Source organism: Orbicella faveolata, unplaced genomic scaffold (genome assembly GCF_042242905.1).
Source record: "Orbicella faveolata isolate gen_17 unplaced genomic scaffold, um_ofav_v1 contig_25, whole genome shotgun sequence".
Classification (NCBI taxonomy): domain Eukaryota; kingdom Metazoa; phylum Cnidaria; class Anthozoa; order Scleractinia; family Merulinidae; genus Orbicella; species Orbicella faveolata.
In genome coordinates, this window is record NW_028301553.1 from 9,208,174 (window position 1) to 9,227,631 (window position 19,458).

The 19,458-nt window shown below is 38.3% G+C and overlaps 3 protein-coding genes across 3 annotated transcripts; 2 read left to right on the forward strand and 1 right to left on the reverse strand.

Moving 5' to 3' along the window:
* Positions 1–89: 89 nt before the first annotated feature.
* LOC110045054 (uncharacterized) lies at positions 90–3,883 on the forward strand. The gene is made up of 2 exons (XM_089293411.1): positions 90–498; positions 1,229–3,883. Exons 1-2 carry the CDS (start codon positions 138–140, stop codon positions 2,065–2,067), a joined length of 1,200 nt encoding a protein of 399 aa, XP_089149537.1. The 5' UTR covers positions 90–137; the 3' UTR covers positions 2,068–3,883.
* Positions 3,884–4,739: 856 nt separating this feature from the next.
* LOC149108843 (uncharacterized) lies at positions 4,740–14,138 on the reverse strand. The gene is made up of 11 exons (XM_089293410.1): positions 13,875–14,138; positions 12,554–12,601; positions 11,861–11,941; positions 11,440–11,495; positions 10,987–11,095; positions 10,580–10,647; positions 10,019–10,069; positions 9,231–9,309; positions 7,737–7,886; positions 6,869–6,931; positions 4,740–5,997 (listed from the first exon to the last, which is right to left on the reverse strand). Exons 1-11 carry the CDS (start codon positions 14,039–14,041, stop codon positions 5,892–5,894), a joined length of 978 nt encoding a protein of 325 aa, XP_089149536.1. The 5' UTR covers positions 14,042–14,138; the 3' UTR covers positions 4,740–5,891.
* Positions 14,139–14,246: 108 nt separating this feature from the next.
* On the forward strand, positions 14,247–17,652 carry LOC110044946 (ankyrin repeat domain-containing protein 46-like). The gene is made up of 3 exons (XM_020750524.2): positions 14,247–14,782; positions 16,071–16,277; positions 16,774–17,652. Exons 1-3 carry the CDS (start codon positions 14,576–14,578, stop codon positions 16,927–16,929), a joined length of 570 nt encoding a protein of 189 aa, XP_020606183.2. The 5' UTR covers positions 14,247–14,575; the 3' UTR covers positions 16,930–17,652.
* The last annotated feature ends 1,806 nt before the right edge of the window (positions 17,653–19,458 follow it).

The window sequence follows — 19,458 nt, forward strand, 5'->3', positions numbered from 1 at the left end:
GATTTTTTTCCCTCAGTTATGATAAGTTCTTTTTCTAGCGTACCCGGCTCAAAAAATATCTTAACGAAAACGAGGCTGGGTTAAATTGGCGCGCCATTTTGAATTCATTATTATTCATCTTGGCTTTCAAAATAAAAATGTCTAACCGAGCAGAAGGTTGTGGCCAGTGGCTTTCTGCAAAAGCAAAAAGAGCAACAACGCAACTAGCTCCGATACGGAGTGAAAAAGCAAAGAAGAAGAAAGGTTTACTCAATTTTGTCAGCAAGTTGCCAACCTCAGGTCTGAACATACACGTTTCAAGTTCTCCTCTCTCGCCGAGAACAAGAAGGAAGTTAAAAACTGCGAAGCAGTCTAAAATTGACACTTTTTTCAGGGGCAAAGCTCTTCCGAATGGCTCAGCGAACAATAACAAAGTTAATTCGAAAGATGAAACGTTACTAGCAGACAAGCGAATCAAGGTACCAGTGAAAAGACATCGAGATGAGGATTCTTCGTCAGGTAAGGATTTGACGGGTAGCCATGAAAAATAGAATCTTAACTTACAGTTATGTATGAAAATGGGATCCAATTTTCCGAAAAATAAACATGCTCACATTCATCAAACTCTTTTGCAGATCTGTTCCCGAGAACCAGATAAAGTGGGAGATCTAGGCAGGAAGCTTCCACCCACCGCCCTCCCTTGTTTTGTTTAAGCATTTGGGGTTTGAAGGGGGACCAAGTTTGCATCACCCCTATCCTTTTCTTTGGGTGCATCTCTTTTCACGCCTTGTTCTGCCACTGAGATATGTTGAAATGAAGTACCCACTTTCCAGTTGTCTAGGCAGACATCTGTGGATTGGTCTGTGGACTGCTAAAAATACTCATTCATATAGATGTTTATCTAAAAAAGCAAATTGTTAACGTGCACCTAAGCAATAAGTGCCCTGTTTCTTACACCTGGGGACCCATATTACACCTAAAATAAAATAAGCACCCAAGCTGTTAAATTATCAAATCATTAGTTTTTACTTCTGTAGTTCATTTACATCCTGGGACCCAAATGACAAGTTCTGGATGAAACAATGGTAGAAGCTAGGAAACCTAATTTTTGTTGGGAAGATGTGGCTAAACCATAGCAATGTTCTGAAAGGTACTTGAGCCTGGTGCATGTCAATTTCTAACAGGAGGCCTGAAACTACATGTTATTTCTATCTAGAGAAATAAAACATTACTTGATTTGATTCAATAGGGTATAGCACAGAGGACATGCAAGCAAATGAACACATTTACATGTACAGTCAAGGAAAGGAAATCAATGACAGCGCAGACCTTAACATCAGTGGAATATCATTCTTGGATGATTCATATCAAGGTTGTGAGGAATTTATTGAGAATGATTTGCAGCAAGAGTCTGAAACAAATAAAAACAGGGATCCCCTGACCACTTGCACTTTGAGTCCACCAATTAAAAAACTGTGCACTTCAGAGAGTGGGTCAATTTTGACAGGAAATGAACGGAAAGAAAGAAACAAGTTACATACCATACTAGAAAATGATCCAAGCCAGTCCTTTCATTTTTCTCAGTGGAAAAAAGATCAAATTGCAAAGTGCAAAGAAATAGAAGGTGGAAATTTAATTGAAGATAGCCCTTGTGTAGATGTAAGCTGTTTAACTGGTGATGAAGAGGAATCAGATCTAGCACTGAATGAGGGTACAGTGGTAGGAGGGTTTTCAGAGACCCCGCCTTTTCAGTTTACACAATGGGCAAAGCAACAAGTTCAAGTGTGCCGCAAGATAGAGAAGGAAACAGACCTTGGTGACATTGTGCTACAACGGTCACTGAAGTCTGCTAAACAAAATAATAGACTAAAAGTGGCATCAAGGGAAAGAAATAGTGCACCAAAATTTACTGACCATTCTGATTCTCAGTTTGATTTCACAGAATGGGCAGAGGATCAGGTGCAGTTATGTAGGAATTTTTCAGACAATAAAGATACAGGAAGCATAGATTGGGAAAGTGAAAAATGGGTGGAATGGATGTACAAAACAGAAAAGAGTGATCCCTGCTCACCGCTCAGTGATGAGTAAGAATTTCGATTTTCAAAGAGGGTGAAATGTTAGATTCAACACTTTAGTAGAAGACAAGAGAATAGTGGAGAGAGTCTCTAAAGACTGTAATGCTTGTTTCTCCTTAGTTATCAAAGATTAAAAATATTTCATTTTAATGGTTTAGAGAGTAGTGCAAGTCAAGAGAATAGTAAAGAGGGGCTATGAAGACTGAAATGTTTGTTTTTCCTCAGTTATCAAAGATGACAAATATTTCTGTTTAGGGGTGATAGCAATAATATTAATGAAATCAATAAATTATTGATAATAATTGATGTTAATTAATTGATAATAACTGATATTGATAAGTCGTTTGTCAGTAACCAATTATGAAAATAGAATCGCTTGATTTCAAGAACTGCTGATAAAGTGACTTAGAAATTGAAGGGGATGGTATGTCCTTGTAAATGAAGAGTAACCAATGAAGGTGCTTGTTGGAAATTTTGAAAAAAAAAAAATTCCAGAGTCCTTATCTGTGGGGCCTCAAATTCATTTTCAGTCTAGGGCTCTCATTAAGTTTTGAGTCACCTGTAGCCTTGCTCTTCACAACTTTAACAAACGTTTTACTTTGTGAGTGAATTCTATCAACTGGCAAGCTCACCAGTAACAACCAAGCATACTCAGCCGTAACAGATGTCGTGGGTTATGGCCCTTAATGACAGCCCTGTTCACTAAAACGTACCAATTCTAAAACAGCAAATTAACCCAACACTGATAATTTCTAATCTCCATGCCCTAAAAGGTAACACTTACAATGGCCATTTCAGATTTTAATGACAAATTGTTCTTCCTGAAAGGTATTATGAACACTCAAGCAATAACTATATATAGGGGAGCTTCCTGACCTTGAAACTAAGTTAAAATGTCAATAATTCTTTGCAGATAAGTATAAAAGCACATAAATTAAATGTAACAATTAGAAATCACATGTTGTACAGGCACATTTAACCGAGATGTAGTACACGTTTCCTTAGGTTTGTAACAATTTAAAGGGGCTCAGTCACAGTTTGCGCATATTGAAAAGTTTAGCCTCAATTTTTCAAATTCGTCGTTTGCAATCCATGTCAATCTTCTCCATCCTTAGCCATCCGTGTTCCTGTATGGTTTATCATTATCTCTTTGGTGTTTTTCTATCTTATTAAACTGTTATTTTCAGGTTTCCTACCATTTTAAGGTAATTTTGTATGTGGCCAAAATAACTCAAAATACTCTGACTGAGCTCCTTTAAGATAAGAGAAGATCAAGGTAAGAAAGTGAATCACCCATATAGGCCTTATACCCAAGGTTATCCCTCTTAAGTTATTTTTAGACATGTTATCCAGTTCTTCTGAGGATGTTACTCGCGCGTTGCGTGGACTGCCCAAGCGACTTTCTCGCAACTACCTGAGACGAAATGGCGGGAAATATCATTTTATATATATTTTTTTTCTATCAAAAAACGTTTGATAGCACAGACGTTTTTGGTACTCTCAGCCGTCTTTTTGTTCGGCTAAGCTTTCGTTTGCTTTTGACTCGTTTGGCTGTTCATTCGGTTTTAGGGAGTTTAAATAAACAAACCACAAACGGCAACGAGTACAAAGGCTGTGTACGCGTGCGTGTGTCGTAATTCTCTGTTCATTTCTTTGCCGTTCTCTACCCAACAACAAATGGAATGACTACATTCTTCGTGTTCGAATGTTGACGCTGTCTTACATCTTCTGTTTTGGATATTTCTGCCAGTGATAGACAAACTCCACGAATGAATCTAAATTGTTACGAGATTCGCAAGTTTAATAAAAAGTCGTTTTTTAATCGATTATGTGTTTGGTGTTGTTGTTGCTTAAACTACCTTTTGTTGTTTGGGCGGGGAGCATCTTTCTGCACTTTCGACCATCTGATTGTTTGGTTGTGTTTTTACCACAATTGCTACTAATCTCGCAATCTGATTGGCTAATATGCCGTTGTCGATAAGAGTCTAAACAACACTGCTCGCGGCAATGTGTCACGCATACTTTTGTCAGCTCGCGCTCTGAAAAAAAAAAAAAAAAAACATTTCCTTTGACGTTGATATTGTGGAAAAAACAAATCGAAATGTTGTTTAGCGCATCCTCGGAGACCCAGGGGCTGCTAGTCGGGACGATGCGATATTTTCGGGCGAGCGATATTTTTGGGCGAAAGTTTAATTTGCTGTGGACTTAATCGGCTACGCCTTCCGAGTCAACATTTTGACCACTGTGTAGCCTGCGAACGCAGACGTATTTCCGGCTGTCGCTTGTACTCCGCCGAAAATAACGTCTGCGAACCCGAGCCAGAAAACGATTTCTGTGACGTAGGAATTTTAAGCCAATCACAGTTTAGCTCAAGTAGCTCCAGAACTACTGCGCGAGGTATTCGCTGCGAGGAGCACTCGAGTTTCATTCTATCATGGAATCTGATTGGCCAAAGAGATACAAAAGTCATTACGTCACAGAAATCGTTTCCTGGCTCGGGTTCGCAAACGTCATCTTCGGCGGAGACAAGGGACAGCCGGAAATACGTCTGCGTTCGCAGGCTAACCAGTGATGACGCGTATCGTTGTCGATAAGAGTACAGACCACGCTAAACCACATTCGATTTGTTGAATCGATTTCAGCCAATCAAATTCGGTAGTTCCTTGTCCTTGTGAGACACAGCCATAAAATAAATTTTATTTATTTTATTTATTTAACATTTCTTTATACACGGTTAAAAATAAAGGCATGTTATTGTCAAGTCCACAAATTCTGCTCCAGTGGAACGCACCAATGAACAACCGTAGTACAAGTTCGGCAACAGGTATCTTTATTATATGGCTAGCTCCGTGAGCGGGCAACATTAATCAAATCCTGTGCTGGATTGGCCACCCGAGCGGGCAAGATGGAGCTATCTTGCCCGCTCGGGATTATCCGCCGTGTCCCGCAAGAAAAATTTCCCTGAAAGCCATATAATAAATCCTTTATTGACCAAGCTTGTTCGGTCAAGATGGTTGGATATTGGCCTCGTTCTTTATTTGCGAGTTTATGGACCTCGACTCCGTCTAGGTCCATAAACACGCAAAAAAAGAACTTGGCCAATATCCAGCCATCTTGACCTCACACTTGGCCAGTAACTCATACTTATTTTGTTTCTGTACAACCGTTCCACCGTTTTCGTTAAAACACTCCTCAAGTTTCCTATTTCTATAATCAAATAAAAGAAGAACGTATGCGCTCTAACGTATACTTGTTCCCAGAGTCTTCTCTGGCGCTCAAATCCAAGATTGGCGGATATTCCGACACTCTGAGGGGTCGCCAGTCTTAGGTTTGATTAACAGAGAAGAGTTTAAGATAGGCTATTTACTCAACAACTACCACAAAAGTAATTGATAAAAATCCAAATACTCAGAAATTTTCAGCACTTGAGCGTACTCTTGTTTTTTCACACCTGCAATTCGATGGTTGCCTTGGCAACAAACGACAAACTCCAAGTCTATAACGATTACTTTTCCTGTACGAGCAACGTGAATAATGTGGGAGATTTAAATCCTTATTTATCTCTTAAGCTTGGATCTCAGAATATCAATGCATGTTCCTTGACGTCGACGACCTTTAGAGGGAAGGGGTAAAAAAGCATACCCACACCCCTACTGTGAGTAGATTTTGTACTCGTTCCAGTTCTTGCTCTGCGGCCGGCTTTTATTATAGGGTATACGAATATCGCGCCGAAATCGCTTGGTTCTTCATTTGGAGCAGCACAACTGGCTCAAAAAATGAGGGGGGAGAGGATTGGAGATTAGAGGGGGGAGCAGAGAGTCGTGGGAGTCCGCAAATTTATTTCTTGTTGTTGATTTTCTGATGTATCATCTCCCTGAAGTCCGACAAGATTTTGTTTTCTCTCTTGGACCTTTCCTCGTAGTTGAACATGGCCAATGCTCGCCTGTAGGAAAACAACAAGAGCAAAGAGACACAAATTTGATATTTTCACGAACTTCTTTCGATATGACACTCACAACAAATGGGTGGTGTGAGGTACTCCAGTTTACACTAGTGACATAACAACTTCGAGATAACGAACAAGCATGAAAAAGATGAGTTTTGTCTCCCCAAGTATGTTTAATGTTGCGTTACGATTCACAGTTAGTGAAATACACATTCAGTGATGTTTTCTTGGTTTAAATGATTCTTCGGCCGTCCTTTATGACTCGTTAATATGTACCACGTTAAAGAAAAGATGTAAATTACGAGGAACAGAGTCAAAATATCACCCGAAACGCGCTAACCAATCAGGGCTAAGGTAAGATTTTGTCCGCTAATCAAGTTTGAAGCGACCTTATTCTTCGCGCGCTTTTTTTTTTTTTTTAATGTGGCGTTCTGATTGGTTAAATGCGCCTTGGTGAAGGGTTCCGTAACGTCCGTTGTCTCACTTGACCACAACCGTGGGGAAACTGCTCTAACATGACTGACTGAAGAGCCAGAGGAAGTATGGAACACTTCATAACTTCCGTCATTTTAACTTGCCATTATAGGCCAACTTCCAGTTCTAGAGAACAAATTTGAGCGTGGTTTCAGCATCTCTAACGGTCAAGTAGTCCATATGGAAGAAATTACTATTTGAATTAGTGTCGACGGGACGGACAGCGTAAAATAAAGCTTCGCATCCATTTATCAGAGAACGAAGAGATTTATATTTCGCTCACGATGTTCAAATGAGTCAGAAATTATGATTCAACTAAGATTACAAGAGAAAGGAGCAGAGTTATTTGAGATCTACAGTACGTAATGTTAGCAAAAGACACAAAAGAACTTACTTTTCATCGGCACTATAAATCTGGTTTTCTTTTCTCAGACGAACAGCTTCCATACGACGATGCCTGGAGAGAAAAGCAAGAAAGATAAACGGTTAATTGTACCCTGGTAATAAACACTGACCCCTACAAAGGCTTATTAAGTTTTCCTACCATGCAAAGTGACTGAAAATTTGAAGATGTTCACTTCCAATACTAGCTGGAGTTGTAACGAGGCAGTCAAATGACCTAGCTCTCTAAGGGTTTCCGTAGCTCACTGGTGGAGTTACGGACAGTCTGTGGAAAATCACGGGTTCAACTCCTTTTGGGAGAGTTTGGAAACTTTTTATTCCTTTGCATTCCACAAAGCTACACTCGGAGTAATTGACATAATTCATTTTCTTCTGTTCAAGGAAGCTCTTAATTTGTTCGTAAACTCTTTCCAAGAATTATGTTCCGTGACCACGGTCCTGCGAGTTTCCTGTAGCTAACCGGTGGAACGTCATACGTTTGTTTGGTATAACTCGTAAATGGTCTTTTTCCGTGTTGATTGTGTCACTGGTCGGTTTTATTAGATAGTTCATCGAGACAGCACATCATTTGATGATTTATAGTGTTCGCAATCAACGCTGTAGTGCAAAAAATGTTTTGGTTGAATAATCTACAGATTTATGTATGACTGGATTAATGAAAACCATGTCAATGAAAACTGCATTCATTTGCATTAAATGACCTGCACACTTTGGTTTTACGACTCCTAAAGGCCTCAAATCACTTATTTGAATTTTTATATCGTCTACTCTAGCGAGAAAAAACGCTTGAACAATGTGAGATTTCCTTAATCACTGTCTTCATAAAACCATATTATTACACTGTAGATGCGTTGCCGTACCTGCTTCCGCTCATCACATAACCGGAACTTTCGAATGTAGCAATCTCATCGCTTGTAAGACCAATCTCACCACGACGCGGGATCCGCTTTCCTTCCTTGACATATTGAGCCATTGCTTCACCTTCACCGGGTAGCAGCGCGCCTCCAAAGCTGACAATACAACAACAGGTTAATAAGACATTGCCACTGAAGGGCGCTATCAACCTTGTGCATGCGTATTGCATTATAACGTTCTTTTTATAGCTTCAGTGCACCTTTATATAGTACTTGTTAGCAAAACTAGACCAGTTCTTTTTTCAGGTTTCAATTGACGAAAATATCTTTTGGGTTATGACTTTTCGATTTCATGAAGTGGAAGTAACTAGCTAGGACCCATTACTGTTAAAGGGATTGTTGTTATGCTGAGTTCCACTAGTCAGTCTAGAGACCCTCTATTTTGTCTTCAGTTCCTCGACATCACAAGCGAAAACAAAATATTAACCCAACGCGTAGGATAAGAACAAGCCAAAATGCAAGGGGGTGGGACAGACTAGAGTTGCACTGTTTAGCGGATTACCAAGTCAGATGAAGCTTATGTATTGAAACCAAATAATACAACAAGAGGGAATGACCTCTTGTTTATAGTACAATGTGTGTAATACTAGTTTCGGGGAACACAAATAGTTTGCAGTGACGTTTAATATCGTATCCGAGATGCAGAGTCTATTTGTAAACCAGTTGATCTTGAAAATCATACTGTGGATTGACTGGACAAGTGAAAAAAGGCGACGAGAAGATGGAGATTCTTCAGTTAGAATGAAATATATTAATTTTTTTCTGATTTACGAACAATTTAGTTACCCTGCGTGTAACTGTACAAGTCATGTATAGCATAGGCGTACCGGCCGGTAGGAGGGGGGGGGGCCTGGGGCGCTGCAGCCCCACCCCCTCCCCCCCGAAAAAAAAATTGGGCAAGTCAGTTTTTTTGATCAGCAAGAGAAATTTGGGTAAAGGGTTTTTAAACATTTCCGTTTGCTCCGAGAAATTACAAGGTCACTAAAAAAAAACAGGGAATAACAATACTGGTAACCAATATACAATAAGGTGAGACTCAATACTCAAAGTAGTGCGAGTCGACATTTTCTTAACACCTCTTATTTTTTCGTGTTTCGTATTATTGATATTTTTGGCCGTTGCAATGGCAGAGACAGTTACAGTTTCTTTCTTAACGTGTTCCACTTATAACGTGATCTTTACGATAGATTCATATATACAAGAATATTTAAATGTAAGATTAAATTCACTCCATATATGCAGGCTTCCTATGTTAGTGAATCCTATAACCCTTGTTTGTGCTTGATTGTTTTGTAAAAGTTTGGGCAACTTGTGACAATTTTTTGGGGAGTGATTCACCCCCCCCCCCCCCCCCAAAAAAAAACTCAGAAAATATTGCTGGTACGCCTATGCGTGAACATGTTTGTATGTACCATCTGTGACAAACAAAACGAGCCTTACTCTCTAATGTCTTGATTAGCTGCATCTTGCATGAGTGGTACAGGTCCAACAACAGCATTGTCTCCTTCCTGATCTTTGTCTACAACAACACAAAATTCAACAAACATACATGTAGGTAACTGACTAAGCGGGAGGTCAAGATGGCTTGGTCTATAAACGGGCACACACAAAAGAGAACTTGGCTTATATCCAGCCAAACACTTGTCTCGTCTCTCTTCCTGATTTTTGAGAGGAAAGCAGCCAGCAGAGCACTCTAGCAAGATCTAGCCCCATATTGACACTTAGATAATTAGCCAATCAGGATGTAGGATTTGGTTATCTCACCTGCTTGTAGAGCAAGACAAAAAACCATTTATACATGTAAATACTACATGTAATTATAAAAAAATCAAACTTGATTTGGTTCCTATAGTTAATAACTAGTTCTGAATTCCAATTTCTCTCTCTCCTTCATTAATTTTCACACCCTGTAACCAATAATTAGTCTGGTAAAACCTTAAACTTTCTTAGGTGATATGAAACTTTTTGGTGGCTTATCAAGAAACAAATTCATTACTGACTCTCCCTGACAAAATGCAGTCCTAACAAGATAAATGAACAGCAACTGATCCAACAATGATAACAGGAGCTGTCTAAGTACAACAAAAGTAAGCAAAGAGGCCACACATACTCAATACATACAAAGTGCATCTAGCTATTTCTAAGTAATTATTGCCTTTCCTTATTATTCCTGTAGTGTTCCAGTTTGTACTTCTCTTTGTTTACATACTTTCATGCTAACACTTTACCTTTCTTTTTTTCAATCCATGACTCTTGCCATTCTACATCGGCATCTTCTTCTACAAAACCAAACCAAACAAATCAAGTCAATATTGATTTGAGTAATAAACTGGTCTTGCTACTTCTTGTGTTACAATTAGCCAACCACGCTGAGTATTGATATGAGCAAATAGTGAGCTTAGCTGAGTTGACTATAATTGTGCAGTGTACAATAAAATAAAAAAAAACTAAATACTAGAAATAAAGTGGCAAACATGGTTGAATAACACTTTCGTAGTGGATTGGACTCTGGATTTAGCAGTCTGGATTTACGCCTCAAGACAACAAAACTCTCACAGCATCTCTCTCCAGTCAGGAGGAAAAATGGATACTGGTGCATAACAAATGCTACCAGTACGTAATGAGTGGGGTAGGGTGATACATGCAACATCCCATCCAGGGGAGCAGCATTACTCCTGAAATGTATGGCTTCTTGTTATGGAAATGAGATCCATAACACATATCAGTGTTGCAGAAAAACTTGCATTATCTTCTAATCTTACACTCCAGACATTGAAAATCCTTTATACCTTCTGATGACTCTTCTTCACTCTCAGAACTTGATTTACGCTGTGCCTTCTTCTTGCGATGTTTTTTACTAAAAATGAAAAACATGACTGGGTTAAAATGATATTCTAGCTCTAACCATATGCATGTGCCGCAACACTGTGAAAAGCTCTGTATTAAACAACTTGAAGGGTAAGTGATCATCGCAAGAAAGGGACTTGTAACTAGTAGTTAACCTTGAAAATTTATTTGAGAAGTTTACATTAAAAAATACATAAAGGCTACAAAGTTTGGTCCAAAATGGCATTTAAAATTAATTCAATAAGACCTCAATGAGAACTTTTTCAATCCTCATTTACAAAATACATGGCATGTGCTTGCAAGTTGTGAACCGTACACTTCAATTTGTACACAACCACGTATGACTAACCTTTTCTTGGACTTATGGCGAGTTTTTCTTTTCTTTTTCTTACTAGATTTCTTGGGTTTCTTTCTCTTTTTCTCATCTTCACTGCTGTCATCTTCACTTTCACTTTCACCTACACAGAAAACAATTCATTGAAAATACTTATCACCACAATGTGGATTTGAGTGCTAAGTGTTGTTTTTGTAGCTGTCAATTTGATAAAAGCACTCAGGCTTTATTACGATCATTGCAATGGAGAGAGAGCGAGAGAAAATAAAAGAAAATTGCTTAGAAAAAGTACTAACAATTCAAACCAAATTTGAACCACAACATATAGAGGATATTAGAAGATTGGAAATTTCTCTTCAAGTGTTGTACATGTAAAATATTGAATGAGATACTGCAACTAATCTTTCTCTTTTTGCATTTATTTGTTTTGATAAACACAGGTCTATCACAACACTCATGTGGACTTACTTTTCTTCTTTGCTGCGACGGCAGTGGCTGTTACACTGATCATTTCCTCATCTGAACTGAAAATAGAGTTGAAAACATGACATTAAGAAAGTGGGCACAACTGCGAGCATGACAATAATCAGATTATCAAGTGACTTTGATGGGTATGTGTCTACAATTTCTGCTTGATCCGGAATCGAGAGCACTAACCACGAGGCCACAGCGCCTCCATCACTCAGGGCCAATACAACATACAAAAGGATTTCATTTTTTGCTATTTTCTTGGACAAAATTCCAGTGAGACATCATCACTTTTCTTTATTTCCCAGATCTGGAAAACTTGTCAGATTTCTAAGCTGCGTGGAAAAATTAAACCGAAGTGTAACACTGGTACTGTATATAACAAAAATTAAAGCTATAATTGGAAGTCCATTGTACATACTCAGGGGGAGCTTCTCTTGGAGACAAACCCCAAACTTCAATGACTCCAGCGGCACTGATCTCTTCACGTTCCTTTCTACGTCTATAATTAAATTTATTTAAGAACAAATGACATTTTAATTTAAAATTAATGTATGCATGTTATGCATGTTTCATTTCAAGGGAAAAAGGAGAAAGAAGTGCTCAACAGGTGCACACCAGGAATAATAAATTCACACCACCTCAGTTAATGAAACTTGGTCAAGTCACACTGAGGAAATACTCTGAATTTAAAAATGCAACAATCGCTAGTCATTTGAGATAAATGTGTTTGAGGAAAGCACAGTGAGGGCAATCAAAAAAAAAAAAAAAAAAAAAAAAAAAATCACATGATTATCATGACACCATCATTTCCAAAAAGTTTTCTGTCCACACAACAGTGCAAAGCTGGCATTTACAAATACCTATGACTTTAGAGCATTTTTAAAAAGCTCAATTTTCATGATGGATTAGTGTGGACAGTAGACCCAACCGTAGAAATAAAGCTGTGTTTTCAAATTCCTCTGGCATTCAGTAATACTGTTGGTGGTAACAGTGCAGTACAAAGAACTTTTTGAATGTTCAACGGATGGATAAATCTACACATTTACGGGGTGCTGTGTCATGTAATTGGCTAGTCTGTACGTCTAATGATATCCTGGGACATTGAACCTACTTTTCCATGAAATCCTCGGGATTTGGCTTTCTCTTCTTTCTGTGATACCTAAAGATGAGTGTAATTAAAAAGAACAAAGTTAACATAAATCCACTACACATGCCGAGGAGGTCTGTAAAGTGCATTAGATTACAAACACCAATTGAAAGAAACTTTAATTAAAGAAACATTAAATACAGTACATATTAATTACCACATCAAAAATCTCACTTAACAAAATGACTTTTCGTACTGAATTCATTAATTCATATGTCATGTATGTTATATAGCCCACTAAGCCTCATTTCACTTACAGTGTACAATGCACATTACACTCAGTTTCACTTTAACAACGCAAAACAAATGACCCCTTTTATACTTTCTTTCTTGTATCTCCTGCTCATGTTCTCCCAGATGCAGAACCCCTTCATTTTTCAGGGTGCTCTCCCTCATGCCACAGAAATACCAAGAATGTCTCAACGTGTCTATGAGAGACATTTTTTTTTCTTTATTTGCTTAATGGAATCCACAAAAGTTTGTCATATGGAAATCAAAAAATAAATTAGGATATCAATTCCAGTCGGTCAGAAACTGTGAGAGGTGGAGACCTAAGCTTAATCAGGCTATGACATCAAAACAACAACATAAGTTGACCAATTTTTCTACCAAACAAATAGAAACGGAAAAAGGTGAAATATACTAGGAATTTGGCAATCAAGCTTAAGTCCAATTTTGACTTGAAATTGTGAACATTTAAGAAAGATATGTAGACATTCTTCTTTTGAAATCACAGCCTGACTAGTCCCAGGTTCTCACCCCCATGGTTTCTGACCGAATCGGAAGTGAAATTTCATGTTTTCAGGTGACTACAATGCGATAAAGAAAAAAAAAATTTTTTTATCAGTTTCATAACATCATAAAAACGCACCCTTGTCTGCAGCCAGGTTTGCAAAGTAATTTTAAACCAAGAAAGTAATTTCAAATTTTAATGGCTGGAAGATCAGGATCTCCTACTTGTTCTGTAAAATGTTGGTTGAAAATGTTAGAACTTGGAGTGGCAGCCAATCAGTCAAACAAGTTCATCCAACGCAATGTGAGATTGTTCACCGGGAAGCAAGTGTGGGAGTTGTTATGGCTTGTAATACCACTAGACTTACACATGAAAGAAAGGAAGTGTTATCTGTGACAGCTCACGTAAGCTTATAAATGCTGCGTTGAAACCAAAGATTCCACTTTCTTAGTCGTGACTAGCGTTTGAAAAAGCTACAATAAAGCCTAATGCGTCCAACACGTAAATTATTATCTTATTATTTGACAATATTTATCAACTGGTCATACGTACATAGTATACTTGTGGTTTTCTCCGTTCCTACTTCTCTCTCTACTGCTACTTCGACCTCGTGATCTCGAGCGTGATTTAGAACGTGAATATCGACCATTTTGGTGTCGATACCTAGGAGAAGGACTGCGATTTCGTTTTAACGTAGAGGTTTCCATGTATCTTGACATTTTCGCCGTAGAAATTAGGTTATAAAAATATAAATACACACTCGACGTTTGCAAAACGTGAATAAGTACACATCTTCTGGCAGCGGGGAGAATGGGAACAACTTTGTGGTTTCCAGATTCCTCACGGTCAAACACAGTATTATCTACTTCAAGTAATTTTTTTCAAAAAATGATCTTTCCTTTTTCTCATTAACAGTCACCTGATAATATTATGTGGAGGCTTCGTTGTTTGCAAAAATTCGCTGAGACGCTAAATCTAGACTAGTTTACATGTAGCTACAGTAGCGTTATAAAAGTGACTTTCTATGACGTCTTACACGACTAGTCCCACAACAGACAAACATGGCGTCAACTGGGACAGGAAGTCAGTGCGAAAGTAGAAAGAAAGCTTAATTTTTGTCTTCCATGAGTTCATAAAAGGTTACCAGTAATTTGTGGTACCTTAAAAGAAGGACTGGAAGAGAACACATGTGGTAATTTATGCGAGTAATGCTCTGTGGCTCAAGCTACACATAACATCTCTGTCATATCATAATGGACGGACCGTGTTCACATGTAAAGAGCTCAGAAGTATGTGATTGTTCATCCAAACCATCATCTTGTGCCCAGTCGTTGACTGAAATGGACTTTGAGCGGGGAATATGGCAAGCTGCTCTGGATGGCAACCTGAATAGGGTCAGAACACTTCTGGACAAGGGAGGGGACCCTGATGCAAGAGATGGCTCGGGATATACAGCATTGGTAAATATCACTGAATGTTGATAACATGTACGGGGTTGGGTGCTAAATAAGTTAAAGCAACACTTGCTCAAAATACCTGTTTACATGATGACAGCAAACTAGCTTAATGGGGTATCAAATGAAAAACAAAAGATGACAAGATGAGAGTGAACAGAACGTCTATATCTAATATGTATGTAAAAGTTCCTCCCCCTCCCTCCCTCCCCCCTTCAAAAAAAAATCCTCAGCGATGTTAAAGTTAGCCTGCAAAAACAGCCGTCCTTCTTTGCACCTGGCCTGACTCGGGCTGGGAGTGAAGAAGGACGGATGTTTTTGCAGGCTATGTTAAAGTCCTTAAATACCTAGTCAAAATGCAGACCGTGCAGACAGAGTACTTTTTTTTCTTTTTCTAGTTTTAATTTTGCATTTATTTTTTACTCACATTTGTTTTGGTTCTAGTTGCAAAATAGGGTTCAATATATATCAGAGTGTGTTATTTATCCTTTACACTGTGAGCAGTCTCCTTTTTGCTCAACAGGTGTCAGAAGGCAAATTCTGATACTTATGCTACTTGCAGTGTCTCACACAGAGGAGGAGGGGGGTACTCCCTGAAATATTGCATGGGGGTGTGCGGTCCACTTCCCAAAACCCATACCCTGTTTATGACGAAAATATGCGATTTTTCCTACCTTTTTATGACCTGATCAAAAATTTGATATCCTATTTAGGACCTTACCCTTATTAAAATCAATACCTTGTTTCAGACCTGTCTTATAATTAGTTTCCTAGTTCAGACCAATGTTAAAGACATTGTTTATATGCTTTTATCAGGTAGCTAAGGGTAGTTTCTTCTAAAAAAAAAAAACATACCCAACCCAATTAGCCATGTTTTAAACAGGCAAGGGACTGAGTATGAATGTTTAAAAAAATGATTAATTTAAAAAACTGAGCCTGGTGCCGAAAAGAGCACCTAAAAGTTAGTAAGTTTACCGAATGTCAGTGTTTTTGGTTCAACACAAACTTAAGATGTAATATGCTTTTAGGTACCGTTAATCAATTTTAAATATTTGTACCCAGTCCCTGGTTCATTTAGAACTTGGCTAATTCAAGACCAGAGTGCAAAAACCATACCCTATTTGAGACCAAAATGGCCAAAATCAATACCCTATTTCTGAACAGCTAAAAAACCACACTTGCATGCAGCACATACATATACCTATATAGTCCAGATAAGGGAATACCACCCCCCCCCCCACCCCCACTTGTGTTTCACTAATCAAGATTTCATAAAATCAATTATTGTTTACAGCATTATGCCAGTCGCAGTGGTTATGAAGATGTCTGTCAGTTGCTCCTTGAACAAGGTGCTGACGTGAATGCCCAAACCAGATCAGGCAAGGTATCGTCACTACACAGGGCTGCTTACTCAGGTCATACCGCAGTGGTCAGACTTCTTATCAAATATGGAGCTGATTTGCGACTCTTGGACAGCGATGGACAAACTCCACTTCATAAGGTACTATTTTAACAACTAAAACAAAGGAGACATTCCATTTATTTACAGTTTGCAAAAAAAATTATATTGATGTCAGTCCTCAGAGTCACCTACTTTACCTAAAAATCACAGAACTTAAATTTCAGAAACTTTGCTTTGGTAGAGATAATTGCTATCTTAATTTTTCTATAACATTAGCCCATGTCACCTAAAAAAAATTTCAGTGAAATTATTTGCTGCATTTTCATGAATTAAAGAAAAAGTACTAGGCATGGTGTATGGTACCATGAAATGTGTGCCATGATTTCGATTGCTTCTTTGAAATTGAAGTTCTACTTGTGCTTCTGAAGTTTTTGTGTTCAAGAAAGGAATTTAAGAAAAGTTATCTATATTAACTATTGCATATGCATTCAGATAATTTATTTTTTTTCATTTCAAAGAGGAAAAAAAAAACACACTGGTTATAGAGTAAGTCTATGTACTAATAGCAGCCTGCTTTTTGTTGATCTTTTTTCAGGCTGCACAAAAGATGCAAAAAGAAGTTGTCAGGCTGTTGATAGGCCTGGACTCAAGCCTCACAAAAGTCAAAGATAAGAATGGAAGAATACCTGCAGATGTCGTGCCCTCAAATGAAATGGAAATGTTAGACATGCTGCAACACGAATACAAATAACTAATAACTAAAGATTTAAACTATTTCTACCCTCACGGGCCATAGTTAATTTTATTGTCAGTTAAGTACATGGAGACTTTATTTTTTTTCCGTGAAATACCAGTTGTAAAAATGTCAAAAAGCTGTTAAAAATGAAGTACAGAGGTTAAATGCGTTGAATCTGTGGGCGACGTCCTTTCTTTTTAGTTTATTAACCTTGTGACAGTGCACTGTCGAAGAAATTTCCTTTAGAGTAAGGGTTGTAAAGGATATTTATGCGATCTGTGAATAGTCTTACTTTTTCCTTGTGAATTGTGATATGGCCAAAACTTTTTCACGAGAATCGAGATTTCATTATTGGCCGTGAACCGAGATTTCCCGAAAGAATTTTCGGTGAAATAAGAGGTAAACGTTTATTTAGCTGTGGACCGTTGTTTTGATTATCTCCATATTTTTCTCCATATACCTCCTTAACGCGACAACGGCCGACATGATAGAGTCCAAACTGAAAGCCAAGAAAATGTTTAATTTTCATTTTTGATTTTTTAAGCATTTTAGAAAACACCTTTTAACCTTGGAATATCATTTTAAAAAAAAAGCTTAACGTATCTTCTAAAGAGGTAAGATATAATTATATCAGGGGCACAAAATGAAGGTTTGTTCCCACCTGAGTAATAATCGTAGTTGTGCGCAGCGACAAAGACGGAGTTCGTTTAATTAAAGTCGCTATTAGATGGGGATCAATTCGTATTTTCTCTTTATTGATCGTTCTTGGCCAAAGTCATTTCATATTAAGAATTTAAGAGCAGATGACGGTCAGGAAAACGATTTGACGAAGACCAAGTTCCCATAAGTATCATCATATAGAATGAGAAAAAAATGATGCCGACCCAGAGAGCACGTCTCCGAGCTCTGCTCGCGTTTACGTAATCGATGCTTACTGTTTTATGTGGCCAGGGGCCCGTTCCTCGAAAGCCCCGGAAACTTGTCGGGCCCGTAAACCCATAGGAAAATCTCGAACCTTACGGTTACAGAGCTGTTTTATTTAATATGAAGAGACGTTCTTTTCATACAAGAAGTTTCAGACGTATACTACGCTTCTCCGTTTTTAGATACAGATGACCTAAAAATGGCTTTGCGGGCCCGAAAAGTTCCCGGGCTTTCGAGAAACGGGCCCCAGCTCTGAGGGCAGCCAAGATAAAGCAAGTCCTGCACTCAGATTTGCAGCAGCTCCCAGGTGCCCGGCAAATCTCTCCACAGATCCGCGAAATATGTTTTAGTTCAGTTTGGTTGTGACCATTTGAAAACCAGCTCTCAAAATACCACGTGAATTTTATTGATGATTTTTTACGTAAAATGTGTTTTTTAACGATTGTCTGTACGGCGTTAATCAACATTTAGAACATTTAGAATTTAGTTGATTTTTGGGCTATGAAATAGCTCAAGGACATACTTAGTATAGGCTGATTTGAAGTAGCCGTAGCCGAAGATTTATCAATAACTTTGAATAATCTGCGAGTAGCAGCTGCCAATTATTATTAGGATTATCGCTACCAGTCAGCAAGCGGCTCACCACTGAACAAGGGACTTTAGACAGAGGCGGCAAAATAATAAGCCTCTTTCAGCAAATCCTGTTTAATTTCCAGGCCGGATATCTGAGCTACGATATAAATAAAGTACATACATTGGTCACTACTGTCCAAAGGTAATGCAAACGAAATTTGATCAATGAAATTTTCGAATTCCGGGGATTTATGACGAAAATGACCGAAATTTCGTTTCCAATGAAAATTCGAAGAATTTACTGGCTACAATTTTATTTCTAGCCGGCTTTATGCCTGAATAAAGCCAAACAATAGCATATGCAACACGCAAACCAGTCCACAGACTCGAGCGTAAGGAGTCCGTAAGTAGCTACATTTGAAATATCGTGATACCAGAACGAACAAAGGAGGTTTAAACCTAAACATCGAGCTCGAGAGACAAAATCTCGATCAAATTGATGCAATGTAAGAATCATACGAAGGCCTCTAGACAAACATATATATAGCTTTCCCGAAGTAAAGCTACTGTCTGCACTGCAGTCTCTGAAGAAAAGCTGGGCGAAAATAATCAGAATAATTATGATATCCATGATATGAAGCAACATACTGTACTTGCAAACAGTTCTACTCAAACAGTCGGGCCCGGCGTCACAATATGATATGGAATGCAAGTATGAAACATGTTCACAAAGTATTCCCGTATGTCCGCCTCTCCCAATATGGGAGATTGACAAGAGTCTTGCAGCCATTGAAGTCATGACAAAACTGACTGTTTCAATGGGCCTGAAGATGATTTTGGAACTATTCACTCATTCATTCGTTAGTCCAATGTTCCACTCCTGATTTCGAATCACTTAATTACCGCTGAAAATCGTGATAAATGAAGCCAAATGAGGCTCTACGCTCGTAAATTGTCATACAATAGTTAAAGCGCTTTTGAGTGTGTTTGTTTAGCATACTAGGATCAAAGTTAACAAAAACCTTCTGATTTGACAAGTGGCTGCAT